An 18,321-nucleotide genomic window follows, 5' to 3' on the forward strand; every position below is an offset into this window, starting at 1 on the left:
TAAGACTACAAGGCAGACAACAGAAATAGCAAGATTAAGGCACATGTGAAGAAATGATAAAAAAAAATTATGATGAGTATTATAATTAAATTATAATAATAGCATTATATAGGGCTTTAACGATTACAAAGTACTTTGCATATGTCATCTTATTTCATCCTTACCCCAACCCTATAAGGTAAGTACAATTATATTATCTTCATTTTCCAGTTGAGGAAACTGAGGCTGAGAGAGGTTGTGACTTATATAGCGAATATGTTAGAGATGTCATTTGAACCTGGGTCTTCCTACCTCCAAGTCCAGCACTCTGATATTTGACACTCGTGTGCATGTGTGTATGTGTGTGTGTATAACATATTGCATAGTATAATGAAGATAACCTGTGATAATGTCTTACAAGATTGTTGTTGTTGTTGCTGAGTTGTGTCTGATTCTTCATGACTCCATTTGGCTCTTCCTTGACAAAGACTGGAGTGGTTTGTCATTCCCTTCTCCAGCTCATTTTACAGATGAGGAAACTGAGGCAAACAGGGTGAAGTGACTTACCCAGGGTCACACAGCTGTAAGTGTCTGAGGCTAGATTTGAACTCAGGTCCTCCAACTCCAGGGCTGGCACTCTATCCACTGCATCACCTAGCTGCCCTTGGTAAGGTCATAGGATTAATCAAATGTGTGTTTTTTTTGTTTTTGTATTGCGTATGTGTATCCATGTACAAATACAGATGCACATATATGTACATAAATAGACACACAAAGATAAATACATGCACATATCTTTGGGGGGGGCATTAAAAATTTGTTCTTCCTTGAATGTCCTCATGATTTTTAGTCATCTGTCCCTCAGTTGACATGTGATTCAATGATGGTTCCTTAGCCCCTTGTTACTATGTCCTCATGAGAGAATGACTTATATATCCATTTTAGCTTTTGAAAAATCATCATGCCTCTTTGTCCTTAGGAAAAAGGTTTAATTTCCAACTGGATTAAGGATACAACAACTATGCTGGCCTTTTTCTTTCGGCTTCATCTCTCTTGTGAAAAACTGCCAATGTTTTTAAGTAATGTAGAAATAAGATATTTGTTTACCACCCTTTTCCTTTCCAATGTACAAATCCCAGAGGGAAACTGAGGGAAAGACACTTCTCCTAAATAAGTTCATTCTGAACCTTTTTGAAAAGTTCACATTGTTGGCGTCATTATTCCAGGAAAAGTAGGTGAAAGAATATTTTCCTTCTAATCATTAGATTTATGCTTGTAAATGTGCATGCAATAAAAAACAAGGGAAAAATACATTAAAAAAACCCATCTTGACTTGACCAGATGAAGGGAGATGAGAGGACAGGCATTATGGGAAATTATCTATAACATAAATATTATCTGAAAGTCATAGAGGATAGGGTACTAAACTTGGAGTCAAGTGGACCTTGGTTCAAATCTTGTCTCTGATGACTGGGAAAGTCATTTAACTTCTCAAGAATTCATTATCTTGAAAATGGGAGGGGTTTTTCCAAGATATTATCTTGAAAATGGGAGGACTTTTTCCAAGATATTATCTTGAAAATGGGAGGACTTTGATTCCACTATACCCCACCTCCCATTTTCAAGATAATGAATCTTAGAGAAGTTAAATGACTTTCCCAAGGTCATACAGCTACTAGGTATCAGAGACAGGATTTGAACCAAGGTCCACTTCACTCCAAGTTAAGTACCCTATCCTCTATGACTTTCAGATATTTTTCTTAAAACAAACCAGAAGAATAGGTTCTTTTCGTTGTTTTTTTCTTTCCTTCAGCCACCATGAAAATCTTCTAGAATTCATTTTAAGCCTGCTACCTAAGTATCAGGTAGCAGTCTCTTGTGATGTAGTGTGCAGTATGGTGGAACGTAGGTTGGATTTGGAGACAGGAGACAAAGTCAAAAACTCATCCCTTCAGATGGCAATGTGATGTTTGGCGAGTCATTTAACTTATCTGTGCTTCAGTTTTCTCATGAGTAAAATGGAGATAATGAAGTTTGCAGTGCCTGCCTCTTGAGATTCTTCCCAAGAGCACCAGAAATAGAATTTGAACACTAGTCCCCTGACTTCAGAGCCAGGGCTTTTCCCACTGTACCATGTTGCTCCTTCTGTAAATAGGTGGCACTGAGTTTAAAGGAGGAAGGATAGCAATATTTAAGAACATCTTGTCTTTTTTTTTAATAAAAATTTGTTTATTTTTGGTTTTCAACATTCACTTCCATAAGTTTTTGAGTTCCAAATTTTCACCCCATCTCCCCCTCCCCACCCCAAGATCATGCATTCTGAATATCCCTTCCCCTAGTCTGTCCTTTCTTCTATCTCTCTCCCCTTCTCTTATTCCTTTCCCCTTCTATTTTCCTGTAGGGCAGGACAGACTTCGGTACCCCATTTCCTATATTTCTTATTTCCCAGTAGCATGTGAAAACATTTTTTTAAACACATGTTTTTAAAACTTTAGGTTTCAAATTTTCTGTCTTCCTCCTCTCCCACCCTCCTTGAAAAGGCAAGCAACTCAATATAAGTTGTACATGTGCAGTTATGCAAAACACTTCCATAGTAGACATGTTGTGAAAAACTATTTCCCTTAATCCTATCCTGCCCTCCCATTTATTCTATTCTTTCTTTTGACCCTGTCCCTCCTCAGAAGTATTTACTTCTCATTACCCCTTTCCCAATCTGCCCTCCTCTCTATCATCCCCCTGTTCTCTTGTCCTCTTCTCCCCCTATTTTCCTGTAGGGTAAGACAGATTTCCATACCCAATTGAATGTGTATGTTATTCCCTCCTTAAGCCAAATCCTATGAGAATAAGATTCACTCATTCCCTCTCACCTTCCCCGTTTCCCCTCCACTGTAAGAGACTTTCTGTTTTTTTGTGAGATAATTTACCCCATTCTACCTCTCCCTTTCTTCTTCTCCAGTATAATCCTCTCTCATCCCTTAATTTTATTCTCCAGATATGACCCCTTAATCTTCAACTCACCCTGTGCCCTATCTATCTATCTACATATACATACATATAATTTTTTTCCTCCAACTACCCTAATACTGACAAAGTCTCATGAGTTATAAATATCATCTTTCCATGCAGGAATGTAAACAGTTCAATCTTAATAAGTCTCTTATGATTTCTCTTTCCTGTTTACCTCTTCATGTTCCACTTGAGTCCTGTATTTGAAAGTCAAATTTTCTATTTGCTCTTTCTTTTCATCAGAATGCTTGAAAGTCCTCTATTTCACTGAATGACCATTTTTTCCCCTGAAGGATTATACTCAGTTTTGCTGGGTAGGTGATTCTTGGTTGTAATCCTATCTCCTTTGCCCTCCAGAATATTATATTCCATGCCCTGGTCCTTTAATGTAGAAGCTGCTAAATCTTGTGTTATCCTGATTGTGTTTCCACAGTACTTGAATTGTTTCCTTCTGGCAGCTTGTAATATTTTCTCCTTGACCTGGGAACTCTGGAATTTGGCTATAATATTCCTAGGAGTTTTCCTTTGGGGATCTCTTTCAGGAGGAGATCTGTGGATTCTTTCAATTTCTATTTTGCCCTCTGGTTCTAAATATCAGGGCAGTTTTCCTTGATAATTTCTTGAAAGATGATGTCTAGGCTCTTTTTTTGATCATGGCTTTCAGATAGTCCAATAATTTTTAAATTCTCTCTCCTGGATCTATTTTCCAGGTCAGTTGTTTTTCCAATGAGATATTTCACATTTTTTCTAATTTTTCATTCTTTTGGATTTTTACTGTGTCTTGATTTCTCATAAAGTCACTATCTTCCAATTGCTCTATTCTAATTTTTAAGGAAGTATTTTCTTCAGTAATCTTTTGGACTTCCTTTTCCATTTGGCCAATTTTTCTTTTTAGGCATTTTTCTCCTCATTGGCTTTTTGGACCTCTTTTGCCATTTGGGTTAGGCTATTTTTTAAGGTGTTATTTTCTTCAGTATTTTTTTGGGTCTCCTTTAGCAAGCTGTTGACTTGTTTTTCATGATTTTCTTGCATCACTCTCATTTCTCTTCCCAGTTTTACCTCTACTTCTCTTACTTGCTTCTCAAAATCCCTTTTGAGCTCTTCCAAGGCCTGGACTGATTCATATTTTTCTTGGAGGCTTTGGATGTAGGAGCTTTGACTTTGTTGTCTTCTTCTGGTTGTATGTTTTGATCTTCTTTGTCACCAAAGTAAGATAATATGGTCTGACTCTTTTTGCGCTGCTTCCTCATGATCCCAGCTAATTACTTGAGTTTTAAACTCTTTGTTAAGGTACAAATCTGCTTCCAATGTGGAGAATGTACTGTCCCAAGCTTCGGGGGGGTTGTACAGCTGTTTTCAGAGATACTTGTAGGGCCCTGTAAATTTTCAGTACTTCCAAGGTGGTATGATAAGGGGCGAGGTGTTTACTCCTTTCCTGGCCTGCAACTACAAATACTCCTTTCTGTCCTGTAACTGTGAGGAGGGGTTCCTCTCTACAATCACTACAAACTCCACCAAGCCAGTGCTCCTCCTTAACCCCAGCACTGCCGCCCAGAACAGTGACCCAGATCCACATATGGGCAAAGCAAGAGATTCCTGTTTCAGGACTGGCAAAGAGATCCCTGCAATCCCTCTCTGATCAGCCACTGGCTTCCCCCTCAGTCTGTGTGCCAGAAGCTCAGGAAGCAGCTGCCCCCCCCCCCCAGTGAAACGCTCTTGGGGAATGGAGCTGAAACCCCACCTTCCTTTCTCAGCACCGACAGAAACAGATTTTTCCCACTGACCTTCTAAGTTGTCTTTGGCATTGGTAGATTGAGGAGTTTGGAAACCTCTACAGCTGCCTGCAATTCAGTCCTCTGATTCAGTCCTCTGAGGCCTGCTCCAGGTTCGAGGCAGCCTGCGTGCCCACAACGAGCTGTGCTGCACTCCCAGCCCAGCGTGATACACCTTTCTGATCAATCATCCAGGTTGTCTTGGCCTGGAAAGTTGTTTCACTCTGTCTTTTTGTGGGTTCTGCTGCTTCAGAATTTGTTTAGAGCCATTTTTTATGAGTATCTGCAGGGGTTTGGAGGAGAACTCAAGCAAGTCACTGCTTTCACTCTGCCATCTTGGCTCTGCCTCCAGAATATCTTTTCAATAAAATTTGGTACTCACACACCTTTTGTTAGAGTTAAAGTTGACTTGCCCAGGGTCACACAACTAGTAAGTGTTTGAGGTCACATTTGAACTCAGATCTTCCCAACTCCAGACCAGTGCTCTATCCACTGTACCACCTAGCTGCCTCCTTACAACAACTAAATCACAAATCAGGAAAAAACAAAAATATCAGAATAGTGGAAAATTTACTCTAGAATCATTTATCGCTCCCCCACTACCACTACATTTATTTTTGATCAACAATAAGGAGAAAAATTAAAGTTTTATATTTACCTCTAACTTCTAATTGTTATAGGCTCTCTTCAATTCAATTCAGCTGATTAAATATTTAATAAATATGCAAGAATCTGTGATAGGAGAATAAAAATATTTGTGATTTTTCTCTTTTTCTTTTTTTCTTTTCTATTCTTTTCTTTTTTAATTTGGTTAGGCAATGGGGTTAAGTGACTTGCCTAGAGTCACACAGCTAGTAAGTGTTATGTGTCTGAGGCCGAATTTGAACTCAGGTCCTCCTGAATCGAGGGCTGGTGCTCTATCCACTGTGCTGTCTAGTTGCCCATCTTTTTCTTATTTTAATGAAAAAAATGGGGCTCCTTTTTGGGAATAATATGATAAAATTGTTTAGCTTTAGTATGAAGTCTGCAATAATATAATGAAAGCTATAATTGTCAGAGATGGTTAGGGAAACACCTTCATCTCGAGTGCTTCTGTACAAGTAAGTAATAGGTCAAGTTTTGAAGTTGTTGAGGGGAAAAAATAGCCTTGAAATTGATAACGTGCTCATTTTGTGTGTACTGACTGCCAGCCACAATCCACAATTCAGCTCAGCTCTTTGACTGTTACATGAGATAAAGGGTATTTTCCTGGTTCACCTCTATTACTCTCAGAGCAACTAGGATATCAGCTAAGTGCTTCCGTTAGCCTACTTACTAAGTCTCCCTGCAGTAATTCTGGAATGCAATTTTACTTTGGAGGGTTTGGCTAATTCCCCTTAGACCACACACTAGTAATTAAATCTAAAACTTAAATTAATTAAGATTTTACAAAATCAACAAGTTGACTTTTGGAAGTAAATCTCATGCAAACCAAGCAAAAGCTCTAGGCATCTAATTTAATCAGCAGGGCTTTTGCTTTATTTGAAATGACCCATTACAAGTTAGATACTTTTCCTGAGCCTGAATTAGTCATGCCCTTGGTGACTCCATAAATCTGAGCTGGTATTCTGTCACATGTGTGTGTGTGGACTTCCTGAATCATGTGTACTCATCAGTAATTAGATGGGTATTTGGCCCCATGCCCATCTCTGAGTAAGTAGTAAAAGGAAAACTTTTCAAAGATGAATCTACTACTCTAAATAAAAGATTAGCATTTAGACAGTGCAAAAAAGAATAGAGTAAATGAACTCTAAGTCTCCTGAAAATGCAAAGGCAAGCTTTGTGCCCTGGTCTTACTAATATTCAGATAATTTGGACGGATTTTTTTTTTGTATAAACTCTAAGCCCATCATCCTGTTGATATATCATGTACTTAAAATATTTTCTATTAATAGACACAAACCTCATCCCAATTAGTCATGTCTGTACCAGTGGCCTATAGTTTCAGGAAATCTTAGCTCAATAATTTAAAAGTAGTAAAGCACAACATAGTTCCATCCTCAAGTCACTTTTTACATGTGATTATTTTATTTTCAACCCCTTGATGATCAATGAAAATATGCAGAGCTAAAATATAGTTCTATTAATCCCACAGAATATTTGGGCTTTCTCCTTGTTCCCTATGGGGTATGGAGGTGACCTTGGGTTCTTGAGGTCCCATTGCTGGATTGTAACCTCTGGCCAGTTCTACCAACTTGGAAAGGCTTTGATTATGGACCAGTGATGTATGTGTTTAAAAAAGTGACCCAACTAGATGTAGACAGACTGACCGCAAGGCTGCTACCTAAAAAATTAATTTGGAGGACACAGGTCTTTTAAGAAATCATAGAGAAGTTGTAATTCGCATACACTGATTCAATCCCAGGGTGTTTAAGTATTGGATTGAGAATTAATAGTAGGTCCCAAAATTAAATTTTGATGAGAATCTGTGAAATATACAATTGTGCCTCATGGAAAGAATATATATTAATTCAAACCTCATATAACTTTTCAAAGGTCGTCTTTTATTATGTATTTGCCAGATACTTTTGGAGGGGGAAGTGGGAATAGGGAAGATGGTGTCTGCCTGTGGATCTCCAAAGTTATGGTGTAAGAAGCATGTTTGTAGTAGAAAGTGGAACTGTTCATGGTGGAGCCAAAAGAACTGATTTTGCTGCTAACCTAGCTAGATAACACTGAGTGACCATTTTGTGCTTCTATTTCTCTACATATGAAAATAGGAGGTCAGACTAGATGATGTCTAAGGTTCCTTTTAGTTTCAATATTCTCTGATTCTATAGGAAGAATAGGAGAGAATTTTTAAAGTTATGGGTTATCTCATTGAATGTGAAAATTGAATGCAAAGTTATCCTTGTGTGCTTAAATATTTTGTTCATATAATATAATCTCACTTTGCAGGGGCTTTTAGAATAGTAAATGCCAGGTAATACTATAATATATTTCTAAAGAACTGAATAAAGTTATATGTATGTCTTCTGTTAATATAAATGAATTTTGATAACAAATTCTGGAAAGACCATTAGTGAAAATGATTTTTCTTTACCTTGATGATGGTATAATATGGCAGTGTGGTATAGTGAGTAGAGAACCAGCCATGGAATTAGAAAGATAGGTTCAAAGCCCACTCCTGACTGTATGACCTTGGGCATGTCACTTACCATCTCAGTGTTCCTGGAAACTATATAAAACTCTAAGTTGCTGAGATGTTGACCTACATTAGGAGATAGTTTATTCAATAGTTAGTTCCCCATACCAGTGAAATCACAGATTCAGGTTCTTTCCACTAATTTGATATCATTCTAATTCTATCTTAGTGTAGCAAATGATAAAAAACAGCATGTATTAATGAACTGGAAAAAAATCTACAAACTCAGAGACCTGGTTTTACTTACACAAAACTGTTGCTTTCCTCTTCCTAGTTTCCCATCTGTGAGATAGGAATAGCATCAGTCCCACTATATCTGAGACACTAAGGATAGATGAGATAGTACATCAATCAATCCATCTATTAATAAGCAATTAGTAAATGCGTATTATGCACTAAGCTCTGTGTCATAAGATATAGAACCAAAAACGGAATATTCCATGTCCTCTAGGAGCTTGTATTCTGTTAGGTAAAACAATAGGTTTGGATATAAATACAAACAAAAATATATACAAAATAAATACTTTGTGTTTTCTAAAAGAAATAGTTCATAGAATTTCAGAGCTTTCTCTAATTACCAAATCAAGAAGGCATCTCTCAGTTTTCTGGATTTCTTTTACACAGTGTTTATACTGCTTCCTATTGTAGTATCCTTCCTTTTTATCCTTGTTCTGGGATTGATATTACCTTAAGAGAGTCTTATTCATCTCTGCATCTGCCCCTCCACTGCTCCCACCCATGCTGACTTGGACAGAGGTGGCACTCAATGGGTATTTGTTGAATGAGTGAATGAGGAGAAATGCTGTGTTTCTTCAAAACTTAACACCTTAATGCTAGAAGGAATCTTAGAGGTGACCTAGTCCATCCCCCCTCATTTTCCAGATGAAGTAACTGCATTGACTATGGTGATGTCTTTGCTGTCTTGATTCCTTGCCATCTTAAATAAGTGCTCAGAATTTCTTGGCCAGTGTGAGGACTACATGTTTCACTCTACCCCCCCCCAGTGTCCCAGATTTATAACTTATAAAACTCATAGGCTAAGAAGGTGATAATCATTTTGTATTTGTTTGTTTTTTAGGGGGTAGGAGAGGATGAAGGAAACTCAGCAGTAGCTTTGACTAGATTGAATCTACATCTTTATTTGCAATTCTGATCAGGAATTGGCCCAGACCTAGAATGCTGCTGGCGGAAATTTTTATACAATTCAGTAAGGGACTAATGGAAGTTGTAAACTATTGTCCAGGTGGCACCAGCCCTTCAACAGTCATTGTGAGGAAACTTCCAAGTAGGCAGGGTGTCTTTTGACAGCCATAACATCCACTTCCACAGGCACATCCTTCAATTGTTCCTGGCAAAGAGTATCCTCTTTCTTTAGAGCATGAAGCTCTGGTTCAGAAGAGGTATCTGTGGTAGGAGCGTCTTATAGTAGACAGCTGGTTGCAATTACTTAAGTTCACCTTTCCCCACAATATAGTCAGGACTAAGTTGCTCTTTGGAAGGGGTGAAATGCATTATTGATAATTTCAGAAAATGTGGATGGTATATGTAGAACTACAGTTAGGAGAAATGTAATTATTAGGCCTCAAGAGGAGAATAGTTTCCACTGCCCTGTGCAAAGTATCTTTGTTCAATTTTATGAGAACAAAAGCAAAACAATATGTGTATCCTCTGCTAACTCCCTGTGCTCAACACATATGGCCCCATCCCCTCTCTGTGTTTTAGCACTGCTCAAGCTATATGCCTTGCTGATCAGCCTAAGCCTGTGAACGAATACAAGTATCCTGAAAAGCTGCCTGGAGAATTGTACGATGCCAACACACAATGCAAGTGGCAATTCGGGGAGAAGGCCAAGCTTTGCATGTTGGACTTCAAAAAGGCAAGAGATGGTTATGGAATGATTGATTCAGTGCAATTTGTATTATCGGGAATTTTTTTAAGTTTAATTTACAAGAATTCTTTATTCCATGCAATTGACTATATTTCAAAAGAATTAAACTCAACAGTCATTTATTGATCACCTGCTTTGTACCAGGCCCTGTGCTAGAGACTGGATGCAAACAGTCTCTTCCCTCAAGGATCTTAGATTCTACTGGATAAACATAATATGGTATGCACAGAGGCAATGTATTATAGTAAGTAGAGTGCTGGACCTGGAATCAAGAAGTCCTGCATTTGAATTCCATCTCAGATGGATGTGATTCTAGGCAAGCATTTGGCCTGGTCCTTTAACTCCAAACAGAGCATTTGTTCTACTGCACCTACTGTCATTCTAGTATTTTTAAATTAAACAATGCATTCAAAGTGTTTGCAAAATTTAAAATACTATTATTAGTAAACACATACAAAAATGCATGAACTAAATGCAAAGTAAAAAAGGGGAGGAAGAGGAAAGGAGACAAGCATTTATTAATTGCCTACAGTGTGCCTGGCACTGTGCTAAGTGCCTTACAAATGTTATCTGATTTGATGAGGAGGAGGAAGGAGCATTAAAACTGAGTGAATCAGGAAAGGCCTGAGGGCCCACCATGGTGACTCTTGGGCCTTGAATAGAGCTAAAAGGAAGGAGTAACAATAAGAGGGAAACATTTGGGCAGAGGATAGGTTTGTAGTACTCTTGTAGATAAAAGTGACTCTGAGAAGCTGAAACAGCCTTCATCTCAGAACATTTCTGTCATATGGAGTCACATTTGTTTTTCATCAAAAAATCTTCTAATTGTCAGTGAATAAAGTAAAAAAAAAGTGTTCTACTGACTGCTGAATGAAACTAGCAAAGGCAATTCATAATCTTAATAATATGAATTCCAGGAGAAGGAGGAGGAGGCGGGAATGGCAGTACCAAAAAGTGAATGCCTTTTAAATATGCAAGTACGATGAAGCCTGAACAACTAAACAGAGAATAATAAATTCAAAGAGATACACAGACACAAAGTTCTAAATAGGACCATGGGCAGATATGACCAGAAGCAGTCCCACAGATAAGGTGCACATGCTAATAATGGTGATTAGTGATGTGCCATTATCAAGTTGCTAAAACCAAAAAAAAAAAGTGATAGAACATCCTGATGAAATATAATTTTATTTTTTAAAATATATGATAAATTTATATAGGGAATAGGGACCAGACCTGTGGTTTCACTGTTATAGGAAACCATCAGGTGGGAAAACTCCCTCTGGCAATATAGAATTGACACCTTCTCTTTAACTTACAGACTTGGAAAGTAGTTAAAGCAGTAAGAAGTTAAGTGACTTATCCAGCTTAACTTGACAAGTGTCAGAGGGAGGATTTGAACCCAGGACTTCCTAGTTCTGAGGCCAGCTCCCTATCCACTATGCCACAGTGCTTCTCTATATATTTATGTGTGTGTGTGTGTGTATATGTATGTGTGCATGTATGTACCCACTTATGTATTTCTACCCCTACCCTTCTCCCCAGGGGGAACTGTTTTTGCCTATAGTGTGTGAAAAATAAAGCTTATGGTAGATTTACTCCCAAGTCTGAAACTTCATCCCCAAAATTCCATCTACTGAAACCAATTTTTTATATTCATCTTAACTCTTTGATAAATTTAATTCAGCAAACATTTAAGTGCCTATTCTGATACAAGTCACTGGGAACACAATAACAAAAATGAAAATAAGTCCCTTCAGGGAACTTGTATTCGGCTGGAGATACCAATATTAGTTACTATTCATCTTTATTGAAATCCATCTTTAGGGGAAAGCTATCATCCCTTGATTTATGAGGCAAAAGAGGTAAAGAATTGTGGGGCAAAAAAGACATGTGATCCAGTGATACAGGATATCCTTTAATTGATTGCCTTGCAATAGCGGTTTGCAGCTCAGGGTTTTTGTTAAGGAAGAAATTTCTCAGCTACCAAGAATCTTCTAAGTATGCTGTTATAGTAACTGAACTTACCAGGTTTCTTCCATAATCAAATTTCCAGCTACTGCAAATATTCTAGAATACTTATCTGCTACTTTGCTCTGTCATCATTGTATGACAGCCTGATCCTGAAGATTAGGATGTGAAGTACCAGAGCTATTCTGATATTTGATGCCTTTGGTCACATGGGCATGGTTGCTATATACTAGTATGTCCCCTAAAGCCTTTACCTTCTGGCTCCATAGCTTCTGACTCATGATTTCACGTGTCTGTCATCCCAAGTATCAGCAAGAAAAGGCTGTAATGTTATTTTAATAAAAATTAAAGCTATGTGATGCCTGGGAGAAAATCTTTGAATATCTGAGTCCAAGTCAATTCTCATTTCCATCCTCATTATCAATAGCTAGCTTTCATTCATTTTTCACAAGCTTTTTTATTTTCTTTGTAACTTCTAGAAAGTTGAAATGGACTAAATCTAGTTAGCTCCAGCTTCCTAGTGGTCTAAGACATAAAATTTATGAGAAGAGAAAAGTCGAAAGAGGGCAATGGGCTTACCAACAGGCCTTGGTGATAGGATGGCATAAGGAAAGATGTGACAGCTAGGTGATGTAGTAAATAGAGTGCTAAGATTGGAATGAGGAAGACTTGAACTTCATGAGTTCAAATCTGGTCTCGCAAATTTATTAGCTGTATGACCTTGGGCCAGTCACTTAATCCTGTTTACTTCAGTTTCCTCATTTGTAAAATGAACTGAAGAAGGAAACGGCAAACCACTTCAGTGTCTTTGCTAAGAAAACTCCTAAAGGGTTCGTGAAGAGTCTGTTATGACTGAAACAACTGAGCACAAAGAAAGGTATAATTTTATTTTTCCTATGCCCACTGAGCACAGGGTAGGATTGAGTTAAATTGGGACAGATTAAAGTTAAGTATGCAGAAATTCCTTCCAATTTTATCAGGTTTCAAGAAAGATAGATATTATCAATGGTAGCATGGGAATCTTCTTTGGAAATTTTTTTTCAATGGAAAGACACTCTCTCTAGACATTGGATAATAAATGCTTATCTGTTTTGTTTTGTTTTGTTTTAGAGGAGGATAGGCTATCGATTTCACAAAGTCCCTTCTAATTTTGTAGTTTTTGATATAGTGATATGGATTCTCCTTTGGTCAATTGCCTCGAATAATAGAATTGAGAATCCCAGAGAAGTGGGAAGTCCTATGGGATGGGACTTAAGAGCTCATAAGCTTAGAACCATAATAGCTATTCCCTTTTTGATCTAGAACTCTTAGATCACATTTATCATCAGTAAAGAGCATATTCACCTTCATGATGTGAATAAATGCTGTATTTTCTCCCAAAGAGGCAGCATGGCCTAGTGGATAGAGAGGCAACTTCAGAGTTAGAAGTACCAGAGTTCAAGTGCCTCCTCAGACTTACAAATCTGATATATATTGGATGTGTGATCCTGGGCAACTGGATAACTTCTTACTGTCCCCAGGCAGCTCTCTGAGACAAAGCTTCGGAGAAATTGCTGATCTGCTAATATAGGAGTTTCAGAACCTGGAGCTCCCTATACAAGTGGGTTAAACTCAAGTAGGGACCACTAAACCATACATAGGGATCCCTGTGAGAACACATTGACTTAGTAAACCATATATTAACATTATTTATGTTATATTGTATTTTTATTTACTTTGTTCAGTATTTCCCAATTACATTTTAAACTGGTTCTGGACACAGTCGAGAGTGTTGTAAACTCCATGCACAAATGGGTGATGTGTTTGACACCTCTACCCTATACCAATAAAATCACAAATCCAGTCCAAAATAAAAGGTTAATATGCATCATTTTTCTACCTTTATTATTTTTTGAATATTCACTGAAGTTCATAAGTGCTTATCAAATATATTTACAAAGCCAATTCTAAGTGAAGTGTGTTCATATCACAGATATTAGAAGTGGCTAGGTGGTACCATAGTGTAAAGTACCTTGGGCCTGGAGTCAGGAAGACTCTAATGTTCAAATGTTACGTCAGACACTTGCTAGCCTCATTTAGCCTGCATTTGTCTCAATACCCTCATCAGTAAAATGGAGATAATAGCACCTACCTCCCAGTGTTATTGTGAGAATCAAATGACATAATAATTGTAAAGGTACTTACCACAGTTCCTAGCACATATCAGATGCTATAGAAATGTTAGCTACTTATTATTGTTGTTATTAGTATAATTATATCAGTCCTAGATGCTATATTAAGACTTATTATTAAGCGTATAAGTCAATATGCTACTTTAGTTTTTATTGTTGTTGTTGTTTTGGGTTTTTTTTTCTGTATTTACTCTTGAATAGATAGCCATCATTCATCACTTTAGATTCCCTCAAGTGACCTGGGATTTACCAGTTGATGTCTGGATTCTCTCACTGTTCCCAAATGATTCACAACTTATCTTCAAAGGCAGAATTCCACCTTCACTCTCTCTTACACAAGCAACCTTCTGTATCAGCAACATGTGTCATCAGTGTCCTAAACTTACTTATAAAGGGAACATATGAGTGTATTTCTGCCCAGACAGTTTTTCTAGCAAGAAATTTGTCATTTTCTGTCACTAGACTATGAGTCCCACATATTCAAACCCCATCAAGACAGCTCTGTTTATTCCTCCATGCTATATCAGGCTGTAATCATCTCTGGTGGGGAAACTGAGCTCTCTGTCTGCTCATTAGAGGATCAGGGGAGTGCAGGCTGCTGTTTCCATTCCAGTGGGTCTAGGGCCAAATTCCTTATATCTTTTATTCATCAATGTCAGTTTGGCTAAGAATTCTGTCTTCCAACACAAACTGTTAGTTAATATAATGAGGAGGCTCACTGAGAGGCAGAAAAACTGAGGTTGGTAATAGCAAGATCAGTAACTGTGACACTCTTACCATTGTAGCTGTTGTTAAAGGAGGGGGGAAAAGGTATTTTGGCACCACATAAAACATGGTAGTGAATAGTGAGATAGCTTCTTTTCACTCTGATACTGCTCAGATATCCTCGCGGAGTCTCTTAAAATAATGAAGCTTGCTTTCCCATTGATTTGAGCCATAGATGGTTACAAATAGCTCCAGTATTATGAGAATTGGGTGTCTATGTTGAGACATCAAAATTTTATCTTATTAATGCTTACAAGTTCAAGAAAACTATTTTGTGGATGAGGTATGCACACATAACAATTATATGAGCAGTTTATTTAGACAAAACTCCTGAAACCTTAACCTTCTATGATCTATTATTTTAAGATCAAGGCTCAAGAAGTAATAGCAGAAAGATAGAATAAAAGGAATTGCTTTTATGAAATTGCTCAGTAGTGAGACTTTGGTAATTATATAATAGAAAGGAACTTTTGACATTAGAGAGAAGTCAATGGTATCTGAAAATACTTCATTGAAAAGAAAAATGTTTGAAGCCAAAATATTTGACTATGACCATTCTGAAGAATCCATCATGTTGTTCAGTCATTTCAGTCGTGTCCAACTCTTTGTGACCCCCATTAGGGATTTTCTTGGCAAAGATACTAGAATGGTTTGCCATTTCCTTCTCCAGCTCATTTTAGAGATGAAGAAGTTGAGGTAAACAGGGTTAAGTGACTTGCCCAAGTGTCTGAGGCCAGATTTGAACTCAAGTCTTCCAGACTCCAGGCCTGGCACTCTATCCACTATGCCATCTAGCTCCCTTCTATATCATAACAAGCTATAAAAGGAAGAGGGCATTGAGATGGTAGAGGAGTTTTTAGAAAGTACTCTGCCTATGATCACATGGGGAATTTGTCCTTGATTTTACAATAATTGTTCATATAAAAACAATACATTTCATAAGTTATCTCCTTTGGCTGTTATGTTAACTTAATGAATCTGACACTCTCTCCCCCACTTTACATGGATGGAAAATGAGGTTTTGGAAGTGTATATTATATACATGATATCTCAAGGCTAGAAAGTAACAGAGCTGGGAGTAGTTATACTGCTTTGCTAGTGGTTTTCTGACCTTTCATTTTCTCCCTTAGGATATATGTAAAGCACTGTGGTGCCATCGAATTGGAAGAAAATGTGAGACAAAATTTATGCCAGCTGCAGAAGGCACTATTTGTGGTCATGATATGGTAAGAGTAATTAATTGTCAAATAGCATTGAGTCATGATATATATGCTTTTGCTCCACTGTCCTTCCTTCTCCAAAAATACATTGGGATGTGCACGACTTTCTTCTCTTCTTTTTTCCTCTACATATACTTTCTGCCTCTCTGTCAACCCTGACCCCACCCCAACTCCTCTCTTACCACAAGCACCCAGAGGTAATGTGTAAATCTATTCAATCTTATATTGAGGCTATCATAGGATCACGGATTTAGAACCAGAGGGGATCTTAGAAGCCATCCAGTCCAACCCCCTTATTTTATAGACAAGAAAACTAAGACATAGGAACTTAGGTCATCCTGATGACACTCCAAATCCAACACTTTAACCACTAATTCTAAGGGATCTTGCTGTCACCTACTAATATTCTAGTTCCATATCCATAAACTCTGAAATTCCTCTGTCTGACCACATCATTTCATCTTTCCCTCTACTTTTCAACACCAAGCACTGCGCTCTCTCTCTCTCTCTCTCTGTACATATATATATATATATATATATATATATATATATATATATATATATATATACATATATATATGTATATATATATATACATATATATATATATATATATATATATATATATACGTATGTATGTATATAGTTTTCATTTTCAGCATTCACTTTTATAAGATTTTGAGTTTTAAATTTTCTTCTACTCTTTTCCCCCCTTCACCAAGATGGTCTGAAATCTGATATAAACTATATATATTCAATCATATTTAACTCATTTCCACATTAGTCATGTTGTAAAGAAGAATTAGAACCAAAGGGAAAAATCATGAGAAAGAGAAAAGAGAAAATAGTATGCATCAATCTGCATTCTGACTCCATAGTTCTTTCTCTGGATGTGAATAGTGTTTTCCATCGTAAGTCTTTTGGAGTTTTAGATCCTTGCATTGCTGACAAAAACTAAGTCTATCTACATTGGTCATCTCAGAGTGTTGCTATTACTGCTAACATTATTCTTTGTTAGGTGATAGCGACCTTCAGTCCCTCAGTTCTTTCCCAAGCTATTACCCCTGCACTGACTTTTCCCTTTCTTCCCTATTTCAACCCTTTGGTGAGTAAATTCAAACATGACTAATTCTCTGTACCAAAATCTCTTGTCCGTTTGTCCTTTTGCTAAGCATGCTTTTCCAAACCCAGCTTTGGATTACATACACCAACCACCACCTTCTCTCCTATCCCTGTGCTACTGAACACTCCATCTCGTATAACTTAGACATCTTCCCCTACCGTCTCCACTTTCACTCTTTTCTTACATAAGCAGGTGATGCTTGTTCTTTCCAAGAAGAATCTATCCTCTACAAGTACCCATCCCCATCTTTCAGATCCCTCTGTCTCTGTCTCTCTCTGTCTCTGTCTGTCTGTCTGTCTCTCTCATACAAACACACACACACACACACACACACACACACACACGTACACACGTTTTCTCTAGCTCCTTCCCCATTATTTACAAACATGCTCATATTTCCATATACCCCTGTTAGCTATCATCCTACATTTCTTTTCTCTCTCTCAGCGAAATCTGAGAAAGCCATCTACAAATAGGATGTCATTTCCTCTTCTTTCTGTGAACTGGCTGCTAACCTTCTCATTTGACTGAAGGTATTCCTTCCAAGGTCACCATTGATCTCTTAATCACCAAATCTAGTGATCTTTTCTCATTCCTCATCTTTCTTAACTTCCCTTTCACCTTTGATATTATAAATCTCCCCAGTTGTGCTCTCCTCTCCAGGGTTTCATGGATGCTCTCTCCTGGGCTCCTCTTACCTATCTAATCATTCTTTCTTAATCTCCTTTGCTGGTACTTCATGTAAGTCATACCCATTAACCATGGGTTTCACGAACCCTTTTCTCTTTTCTCTCTATACTCTTTTCCACTCTGAACTCATCAACTTCCTTGAATTCAATTTTCATCTCTATGCACATGATTCACAGATCTATATACCCAGCCCTAATCTCTCTCCTAACCTACAGTCGTGAATCACTAACTAGCTTTCGGACATCTTTAACTAGATATCTCATAGACATTTGAAACTCAACATGTCCAAAATAGATCTCATTATCTTTCCCTCCTCCCAAACCTCTGCTCTTCCAAGATTCCCTATTATTGTCAGTGATACATCCGGCCTCCTAGTTACTCTGGCTCACAATGCAGATATCATCTTCATCTTTTCTCACACTCGATATATCTAATCTGTTTGCCAAGTATTGACATTTCTACCTTCACAACATCTCTTATTTATATTCCCTTCTCTCCACTTACCCAGTCACCACCCTGGTGCAGGTTCTCATCACCTCACATCTAGACTAT

General features: G+C 37.7%; 1 protein-coding gene across 1 annotated transcript in view; it reads left to right on the forward strand.

The window, feature by feature from the left end:
* Window positions 1-18,321, forward strand: part of ADAMTS16 (ADAM metallopeptidase with thrombospondin type 1 motif 16) — a 246,212-nt gene that overhangs the window by 106,044 nt on the left and 121,847 nt on the right. The window contains exons 10-11 of the mRNA XM_021004427.2: window positions 9,664-9,817; window positions 15,867-15,962. Of these exons, the coding sequence (XP_020860086.1) occupies window positions 9,664-9,817; window positions 15,867-15,962 (250 nt within the window). The remainder of the gene's footprint in view (window positions 1-9,663; window positions 9,818-15,866; window positions 15,963-18,321) is intronic.

This window comes from Phascolarctos cinereus, unplaced genomic scaffold (assembly GCF_003287225.1).
Source record: "Phascolarctos cinereus isolate Bilbo 61053 unplaced genomic scaffold, phaCin_HiC Scaffold_4;HRSCAF=312, whole genome shotgun sequence".
Lineage (NCBI taxonomy): Eukaryota > Metazoa > Chordata > Mammalia > Diprotodontia > Phascolarctidae > Phascolarctos > Phascolarctos cinereus.